The sequence below is a fragment of the Sinocyclocheilus grahami genome, unplaced genomic scaffold, assembly GCF_001515645.1.
Source record: "Sinocyclocheilus grahami isolate Dianchi unplaced genomic scaffold, SAMN03320097.WGS_v1.1 scaffold96.1, whole genome shotgun sequence".
Taxonomy (NCBI): Eukaryota; Metazoa; Chordata; class Actinopteri; order Cypriniformes; family Cyprinidae; genus Sinocyclocheilus; species Sinocyclocheilus grahami.
In genome coordinates, this window is record NW_015505275.1 from 2,953,999 (window position 1) to 2,964,373 (window position 10,375).

The window sequence follows — 10,375 nt, forward strand, 5'->3', positions numbered from 1 at the left end:
CAGAGAACTGACTAGATTTGTGTCAGTTAATTTGTACATTTGCATTTGAACAGCAGGTGGCGCTGACTAACTAGTAAATCCACTATAAACTCCCCCTCCAAGTTTCAATTAACAGTGACTGGACTGGTGAAAAAAATACAGTAGGGCAACAGTAGTTAAATTTTGGATTGGAATTGACCGGATCTTACCTTTGTACTACAGTGTGAATTCCATATTCAGACACAATAACCAGATTAAAACCGCCAGCACTATTTAGAAATCCATTTAGCTACCCTGCATCTCAGCAAAAGCAGACTCATCCATTAAATCACCAACGGCAAACCCCTATTGACAGTTTAATCCAGAACTGGACGTGTTCCAGAGTTAAAACTGTGTTCTGAACGAGGGGCTCTGCTGGGAAATCTGCAGCCAGTGACACACTCCAAAACTCTACAGCTTTAAATGTCCTTAAGGGCAAAGGCTTGCTATTAAGTGCTCAAGGACAATTAACCTATTGACCGGTTTCCATCACTTTAGTGTGCCAAATCAAGAATAATGTGAATTCTTTGTGTCTCATGTTGCATTTTTAATTGAAGCAGTAAGATAAGTGATTTTTATGTTTGGCTAAATGCGGCCAACACAAAATCATAGAGTGTTTCTAGCACACAGACGACTTGCAGCCAACTTAACTCACAAGCACAAACATTTTCACTCCATCTCTGCTCATGTTGACTAGTTGGCTGTTGCTCATTTTATTTTGGTGAGCTGCTGAGCTTGGGGAAATAGATACTGTGTGGTATAATTCTGTGCATGACCTACACCGTTCATAGTTCCACATATAAGTTAGCTAGGCTGCTTCTTTTATATATATATTTAAAAAAGTTGTCATATGAGACACTGATTGTACAATGCAAATAAAGCAGATGAAATTAGAAAGGGTTTGATTGACAAACGTTATGCACGAGGTATTGTGATCAGCCGTTTACAATAGCAAACAGAGGATTAGTCCTTAGTCAAGGATCAAAATCTGGATTAAAGTCAGAGCCATTTACAGGACGTTACAGGTTTAAAGTGAGGATTAGTTGTAAAAGAGTTGTAAAAGAGTTGTAATGCATATCTCTAGAGCACTCTCAACCGGATATCATAAGTTGCTTTATATCATGCTAAAAGAAACAGCAGGAACAGAGTAGAAATGTGATGCCCACCTGCAATGTCACACATTTCAGCATCTGTTGCGTTCTTCAGTGCTTCCTCCAGCTCAGGTTCCAGAGTGATCTGTTCCTCCGCAGGGATTTGTCCTGATCCTGGTTTAGGGACAAAGGCCTTTCCTACAGAGAGTGGAGGGAAAGAGAAATGTTCACTTTACTCACAGCTATTATACAAAGACAAGAAAGAAACAAATGAACAAATTATACAATTCGAATTAGAAAATTATATATAATGTAATAATTAATGAATCATTTTAAATTCTTATAAGTGGCAAATCTGCCTTTAGTCGAATATTTCAAAACACATTTGTTTACAAAGGCTTTTCAGATTTTAGATATTAGAAGCGTTATGTTAAAAAGAATGCAGTGTTGGTGGTACCTCTCTTCTCCCCTGTAAAGGGCACCAGGTCTTCTCTGTCCTTGAGTTCCATGGCCTGCTTCTCCAGGAAATCCATCAGGGCGAAGCGATCAAAGTGGCCTGTGGGACTTTTCTTGGTCTGGTCACGCTGACGGAACCCGGCTGGAAGCATGGCATTCTGAAAGGTCAAGAAAATCATTATGCTTAAAATGATTTCTGCAATCAGAAATCTCCCATTCACACACACACATTTGATAGGGTCATCCTTACAAAATCATGTTTTAAACAAAAAAAACAGTTTTTTTTACCAATGGGAAACAAGAGTTACAATGTCAAAACTGAGCACTGCCACGTACAGCAGCAATTATGCTTATATATAACACAGCTCTCTGGAATACTTGGTCAATCAGAGCATTCAGCTGTCATATATTTTCAAATATTTGCTGTCGCCCATGGCTATGGTTTATATTAGATCACTGATATAAATACCACTACTTTCATGTATCTCGCGTCACATCCTGGACTCATTCATACACTGATGCCATCTTGTGTCTCGATTTTAGTGAAAATGGCTTCAGAGGGCCTTTTATTTTGCTATAATGACCGGGTGACTGTACATTATCCCATTATTTTTTGTTTGTGTGTTTTGCATCATACACTTGCCGACTTTGTAAATGGCTACAGATAAAAACTAGCAATATACCCCAAACAACTGACGATCACACACTATCATACTTTGAAGCTGTTCCGAACACTAGAAACTCACACATAAACATGTGCCTCGTTTCTTGGAGATGCATGACAAATGAAAACAATATATCAACTGGATATCAAAGTATCCACAACAAAACAACTGGATGGAATCTGATTGGCTTTATCACTCTGTCTCCTCTCCACCAATAAGCTGGTGTGTGGTGGGCGTTCTGCTGCACTATGGCTGCCGTCGCATCATCCAGGTGGATGCTGCACACTGGTGGTGGATGAGGAGATACCCCCTGACAATGTAAAGTGCTATATAAATGTAAGGAATAATTATTATAGTTATTATTATTATTAGCGGAAGCTAACAATTATGGTTTATAAAGTTTTAAATATGGATATTTATCTTACACTTGTTTAGCTTGTATATGCTCCCACTAAGTCAAATAATGAGAAAGAAACAAATTGCCTATCACAGCTATGCTGGTGAAACCCAGATTTACCTAGCCTTATCACCAAATGACTACAGCCCCATTGACTCCCTCTGCCAATGCACTGATGAAATTAACAGTTGGATGTGCCAAAATTTTCTTCAGTTGAACAAGGAGAAAGTTCTCAAGGTGAATGCATACCTTGACTCTAGGGGTCAAACAACTAAAAATCAAGTCAAGAATCTTGGTGTGATTCTGGAGACAGACCTTAGTTTCAGTAGTCATGTCAAAGCAGTAACTAAATCAGCATACTCTCATCTCAAAAACATTGCAAGAATTAGACATTTTGTTTCCAGTCAAGACTTGGAGAAACTTGTTCATGCCTTTATCACCAGCAGGGTGGACTATTGTAATGGTCTCCTCACTGGCCTTCCCAAGAAGACCATTAGACAGCTGCAGCTCATCCAGAACGCTGCTGACAGGATTCTGACTAGAACCAGAAAATCTGAGAATATCACACCAGTCCTCAGGTCCTTACACTGGCTTCCAGTTACATTTAGGATTGATTTTAAAGTACTTTTACTCGTTTATAAATCACTCAATGGCCTAAGACCTAAATACATTGCAGATATGCTCACTGAATATAAACCTAACAGACCACTCAGACCATTAGGATCAAGTCAGTTAGAAATACCAAGGGTTCACACAAAAAAAGGGGAATCTGCTTTTAGCTATTTTGCCGCCCGCAGTTGGAATCAGCTTCCAGAAGAGATCAGATGTGCTAAAACATTAGTCACATTCAAATCTAGACTCAAAACTCATCTGTTTAGCTGTGCATTTATTGAATGAGCACTGTGCTATGTCCGAACTGATTGCACTGTATTTTATGTATGTATAATCATTTTCTATTTTTAACTGTCTTAAATTCATTTTAAATCAATTTTTAAATCATCTTCAAAGGTTTTAAATTCCTTGTTTTATTTTTGTGATTATTATTTTTTTATGATTATTTTACATTCTTTTATGTAAAGCACTTTGAATTACCATTGTGTAGGAAATGTGCTATATAAATAAACTTGCCTTGCCTTACACAAATGCATCGCTTCACTTTAGAAGGCTTTATTAACACCCCGGAGTCATGTGGATTACTTTTTATGATGGATGGATTCACTTTTTTGGGCTTCTAAATCTCGACCATCATTCAGTGCCATTACAAAGCTTCAAAGATCTAGGATGGCTTGAAGGTGAGTAAATCATGGGGTAATTTTCATTTTTGGGTGAACTATCCCTTTAAGCAACTAAGGGCAAAAAAAGTTGTGTAGTGTATTCGAGCCTTAAATTGCCTACCACTGGTGTCTCCTCAAAAATAAGTGCATGTGGCAAAACATTTCAAAGTCTACTCAAGTGTTACCTATCCATGCTTTAGTTTCAAACAGTTGTACGGCATAGTACCTCAGGGTCCATCTCCTGTAGTTCATACTCCAGCTTGTCCAGCTCTTCGGCACTGAGGCCCCTAAGGATGGCATCCTCGTCAATGTCTCGGGGATCGCTCTTAGACATGCTTGCTGCTCGGTGGTACTCTCAATTCACACAGCTCGCCCAGAGACAGCGGGCCCTGAGAGAGAGATAGGGTTTAAGCCAGTAACTTGTACAAAAAATCTTGTTTTACTATATTTGGCTTGCAAATAAGGCAAAATAATGGCTGCTTGCTTTATTCGGTCGCTCAATGCTTTCTTTAGAAGTTGAGAATGAATGGGAAAACCGTTCAAGCTTTCCAGTCCAAGTCACTTTCAGCCTGGCCAAAAGAGCCAGCCACTGAAAGGGAACGATAGAAAACTGCTTGCATTGTTAAATGCCACAAAGCCCAGATGAATTAAAAGGACAAGGCTAGCATTTGTGTACAGGAAGAGCTTTTGGGGGTCTGAAGGTACAATGTACTTGGGAACAGAGATAGGACTTTCTGACAACACGATGTAATTACAGTAGACTGTCTGATTATATGGGATCATGAGGAAAGTACTCACTGCTTCTTTCATTCCAAGGCAGAGAGACAGAGAGAATCTTGTCTATTTTTAGTCTCTGATCAGTAACGCTTGGGTTTTGGGTTACAGTAAGGAGGAGATGGTTAGAACTGTGAGGAGTTATCACTGGCTCACACTCATGTGAAGGTGGCCCATGCTGCTGCCCGTCCGCCTAGTGAAACAGACTGATAAGAGTCATGGGCTAGTCACCAGTTTCAGACCACCACACCCAAACTGGATCTACAACACAAACTACAGACAATACAGCCTAACATGTTGTGTAACTGACCTGAACTCATCCGTCTGTAACTACATGTTGGAACATATTAAAAAATATTATCTTGTGTAAACTGATCTTAGATATTTTTACAGAGAAAAAAAAGACTACTGATACTGAAAGATTTTTGTATGTTTGCACATATATAATGTTAAAGAGTTTGAATTGCATCTACCACATCTGCTTGTAATCAAACTGAGATGGCTTTGCATAACACAAAGCTGAAGCTCTCCAAAAATGTCTGATTGTAATCTTTCAGATGCTTTTGATGTGTAAATATTTCTAATCAAATTACTTTTCAATTTTTAGTCAGACTGTACATCTGTAAGTTGGGCGATCAATGTTTACAATCATGTGGTAAACCCATTTGGAGACCAGTGAGGTAATGGTCCATAAATATATGCTAATGATATTTTTACTGATAACATTACTGCAACATATCACACAATGAATCACAACGGTCTGTTATGCTCTGCACTCTTCATACACTCCTGATGCTTGCAAAATAAAACATTAAAATAAATCAAATAAAATACAATTTTATTAAATAATGCTGATTATTAGAGTTAGCGATGGCTGGTTTTACATTATGTGTGTTTGTTTTGGGTGTTTATTTGTGGTTGAGGTGTTAGACCAGAGTAGTGTGGTACTAATTTGTAAAGCCAGTGACACAAACACAGGATCACAGAGCTAAGAACAGAAAATAAAAACTAAAGATTGCACACATCAATCAACCCACCACAAGTGTACTGATTCCAGAAGCAGCATTACCATTGCTAAACTCAGTCCTGACCTCATTTCAAGAATAATTATGAATCATTTGCAGAAAATTGTGTTGTTTATTTATATTTAGTTACTTCAGGTCTGTAAGTTGGGCGATCAATGTTTACAATCATGTGGTAAACCCATTTGGAGACCAGTGAGGTAATGGTCCATAAATATATGCTAATGAACATTACTGCAACATATCACACAATGAATCACAACGGTCTGTTATGCTCTGCACTCTTCATACACTCCTGATGCTTGCAAAATAAAACATTAAAATAAATCAAATAAAATACAATTTTATTAAATAATGCTGATTATTAGAGTTAGCGATGGCTGGTTTTACATTATGTGTGTTTGTTTTGGGTGTTTATTTGTGGTTGAGGTGTTAGACCAGAGTAGTGTGGTACTAATTTGTAAAGCCAGTGACACAAACACAGGATCACAGAGCTAAGAACAGAAAATAAAAACTAAAGATTGCACACATCAATCAACCCACCACAAGTGTACTGATTCCAGAAGCAGCATTACCATTGCTAAACTCAGTCCTGACCTCATTTCAAGAATAATTATGAATCATTTGCAGAAAATTGTGTTGTTTATTCATATTTAGTTACTTCAGTTGCCTTTCGCTGGACTAACGGTAAAGCTAGAAATGCAAAAAAAGAGGACTGAATGAAGTGGAGACAGGCTAAATTGCTTTGAATGAAAAATGTTTGCTTGATATGGCTAAAAGAAAACTATTGTTATATATCTAACTAAACGTAATTTCAACTGTGTAATCTCAGTTCTGAACAAATTCAAATGACACTATTTTATGTGAACTCCTAAATGACCTTACTTTCAGAAATTGGCAATGCATCTGACACCATTCTTTCAGGAACCTGTCAGTCTACATGATTGACGGCTCAGGGATTATAAATAGCCATTATCTACTTTGTCTCTTCAATCTTACAATAAACATACAGGCCAAAAGCAGGTCTTCTGCCAACCAGGTGTCATCTTTTTGTGTTGTGCACATATCCCAGGAAAGAGCGGCTGTCTGCCTGTTCCTAACACCTGTTCTCACAGCTCCCAAAGGACACCAACTCAAGCCTTAAAAGTATTAGCTGAGTTTCACCTGTTCAGGCTCACTAGTTGTGAAAAGAGTTTTTTAAATTAGTCCTTCAACATGGAATCCTTGTTATTTCACTGTTGCAAGGCAGCAGCCAACATTTGACCTTTCCAAATTGAGAAAATACTTCTTTAACTTTAATTTTTAGTCAGTACAGTAATTAAAAAAATCCAACACAGCATACAAATTATAATTAGATTTTGATCTTTTAAATAAGAATTTCAATATCCTGTGATTGGAGTTCAATTGAATTGATTTGTGTATACTGAACAGATCATTTGAATCATTTTATATTTATTTGATCATTTTAAAAATGTCATAATACGGTGTTCTGACTTTAAATATTATAATGATTAAACTGCAAATCAAACAAACTAAATCTAATACGCCATGTGTATTGAATTGTTTAAGTAATTAAACTTGTGGAAAAAAAGAAAAACAATACTGACAGAACTAGGCAGAAATTCCACACTCTTAAAAATAAAGGTTCCAAAGAAGAACCTTCATCAGTAAACCATATTTAAAAGAAGAACCATATTTTCTTAGTGTGAAGAACATCCAAAGAACCTTACTCCACTTTAAAGAACCTTTTGTCAAATGGAAAGGTTCCATGGACGTTAACGGTTCCTCATGGAACCAAAGATGCCAATAAAGAACCTTTATTTTTAAGAGTGTAATGGAGTCTATGATTCCATGAAGAAGCTTTAACATCCATGGAAACTGTCTATAACGTTTTTTTACAGTGGAAAAAGATTCTTCAGATTCTTAAAACATTCTTTACACTAAGCAAAAGAATTGTTCATTAAAAGGTAACCCCAACATGGTTCTTCTATGGCATGTCTGCGTTAGCATTTGGAACCTTTATTTTTAGCCATCTGCTTTTTTCTTGTAAAACATGGCAATTTCAAACTGCAAACTGACTAAACATCTCCAAAAGCAACCTGACTCTGCTGACTGCTTTCCTTCTAGAGGCCATAAAGTTATTATCGTCCATATGACAAAAACTTTGGTTGGGTCTCAGAAACCCAATTCCCCCTCTGGTACTTCAGAAGGACGTAGAACAAATATTGGGCAACAACACATCAGATACCATATCATCCACCATGAAACACCTAAAGTGACTTTGCCAGAACTCTCCTGATGTGCAGCAAGAGCCTAAAAACAAACCTTCTTATTCAGATCCATAGTTCAGTTATGGAGTTTGATCATTGGGAGCATTTTCTAGCTGACACACAGCTCATAAGACTTCACACTATTTGTAGGTTGACTTCACCAAGTCTAACCACCCAAGTGTAAAATTCTAAATCAACCCTCAGATTAATTTTAGCTTCACAAGTCAGCTACTTCCAGCTGCGTAAATCCTCTCTGCTTGCAAAGCTGCAATGTGCAGCACTATTGCAAGCCAGGCTGGCTGGGAAAATAAGGGCTGTTTTAAAAACAAAAATATGTCTACGAACATTATGCCACCAAAAAAAAAAAAGGATGACAATCAGCAGGTATTTAAAAAAAAACTGTCACAAGATTGTTGTTCTGACATGCACTCACATCAACAGGTGCATCTGCAGACAGACTCTGCAAAACAATGTTCTCCATAAAGTCTTACTCTAAACCAAAAACATTTATCCAACAATATCTTGAGTCTCCAACTATCTACTAACTTGACCTTTAACCTTTTACTATACACTTTACACTACAAACCACCCACTGGGGCCTCTATCAATAAACTACACTGACTGACAAAATCACCAAAACAATAATTAATGCAATTAGCAGCTGAATGCAACCATTTTAAATTTAAAATAAATGAAATTATCAGTAAAAAAAGCAAATTCTGCTTACTAATCATAATTATATACAGTGTCCAAAAATGTATACTAATGTGGTCCTGGTGCTAAAAGAGACACACAGACATAGATTGCAGAAAGAAAGTGAGTGTGTTACCTACCCTCACTAGGACTCAGAGCTGTTGGGATCTTCTGTACAGCAACTCTATGTTTGAAAACAGAGAATAGCCCTCGCTCGCCCCCCTCCCCGGTAGTCGTTTCCCCCTTAAGCCCTCCCTTCTTCGCTTGCTATCTGGGTTGAGCTGAGACAGGGATACCAGCTACTCTTCATGAAGTCAGCATTTTATTATTTTGGCTTTGAGAGAGATTAATGACTATGAAAGAGAGGGACAGAGAGAGTAGGCTGACACTGGCTGCAGAGAAGGTCCATGTAGTCATCTGTTTGAGTAGCTCAGGTTTACTCATTAAACACATAACATTTTAGTAGAGAGGAGTGACCTCTAGAGTATAGAGGCGGTATTGCAAGTCAGAGAGACCCCTGAATTTAATGTCGACGTTTATACATTGGCTGCATTGAGTACTAAGTGGGTTCTTCTTTCCAACACAAACAAATTTTATAGATGGCCCACATTTTTTTTTTTTAATTATTATAAAAAATAATGACATCTGAAAGGCTACATGACAGCAATCTTTAATGCTGTTTTAAATCATACGGACACATTATAAATACATATCACTACATAGTCAATTAAATGAAGCAGTGCATTTAAAAAAAACAATAAATAAAGTTACATTAAGCATTTATGCAAAAATCACATTCAACTATGCAGCTTATTGCACTTACAAATACACTGGACAGAGATTTGGCAGCAAACATTTTTATGCAGTTGTACTGTATGTCACCAAAGAACATTTATTATTTTTAGATAGATAGATGTGTATTGTTCTACATGCCTTGTTTAATAATGATCTTCTGGCGCAGATTCTTTGCAGTGGTGTCGGCTGGAGTCGCTGTGCCAGTGGAGGGCAGGCCGTGGGCTGCCACATACTTTTTATAGGCTTCCCGGATGATCCTAAAGGCTTGTACATTAGCGTAGGGAATGTCTGTGATGGGGTCTCGGTAGAGCGCTGGCTTATGGGTAACAGGGCAGATCTCCTGGACAGGAATTCGAGGAGGTGGGGACTGGGGAAAGAAACGCTGGAAGGATTCATCATCACTGAATGTGATGTAGCTGCGGGAGCATTTGGCAGGCCCTGATGACAAGGAAGGGTTTACAGCAGCTGTGTTAGCGGAGATGACACTAGGCGGCACAGTAAGGGTTGATTCTGACTGGGAAAGAGCTTGTGGAGGGTGAGGGCCTGGAATCTGCTGGGCATCTTGGTCCAAACTGTTAATGAGATGTGAAGATAAAATATATATAAAGATAAAAATATAGAAGCGCAATCATGTTTTTCTCCTTAAAGTTTTACACAATTTTGAAATGATGTGCATAGACAAATTATGTGTAATATATATATTACATACCTGTATATATGAAATAGTTTTTTCCACAACCATAACAAAGATGAAAATCTTGAACTCTTCAAACTTTAACATTTTCAATTAACAATTAACATTTAGCTTAATTAATAAATCTGAGTTCAATTTATTTATATTAATATTTATTAATTTATTAAGAATTGTCACAATTTTTCATTTGTATAAATTGATTTTTTTTTTTTTTTTTTTTTTTTTT

General features: G+C 37.4%; 2 protein-coding genes across 2 annotated transcripts in view; both read right to left on the reverse strand.

The window, feature by feature from the left end:
• tmod4 (tropomodulin 4 (muscle)) overlaps window positions 1–9,010 on the reverse strand; it is a 16,040-nt gene extending 7,030 nt beyond the window's left edge. Inside the window, exons 1-4 of the mRNA XM_016275770.1 lie at window positions 8,801–9,010; window positions 4,128–4,290; window positions 1,567–1,723; window positions 1,185–1,307 (exon numbers count right to left, since the gene is read on the reverse strand). Of these exons, the coding sequence (XP_016131256.1) occupies window positions 1,185–1,307; window positions 1,567–1,723; window positions 4,128–4,235 (388 nt within the window). The 5' untranslated portion in view covers window positions 4,236–4,290; window positions 8,801–9,010. The remainder of the gene's footprint in view (window positions 1–1,184; window positions 1,308–1,566; window positions 1,724–4,127; window positions 4,291–8,800) is intronic.
• A 207-nt stretch (window positions 9,011–9,217) lies between these two features.
• vps72b (vacuolar protein sorting 72 homolog b) overlaps window positions 9,218–10,375 on the reverse strand; it is a 5,742-nt gene continuing 4,584 nt past the window's right edge. The window contains exon 6 of the mRNA XM_016275871.1: window positions 9,218–10,027. Within this exon, the coding sequence (XP_016131357.1) occupies window positions 9,586–10,027 (442 nt within the window). The 3' untranslated portion in view covers window positions 9,218–9,585. The remainder of the gene's footprint in view (window positions 10,028–10,375) is intronic.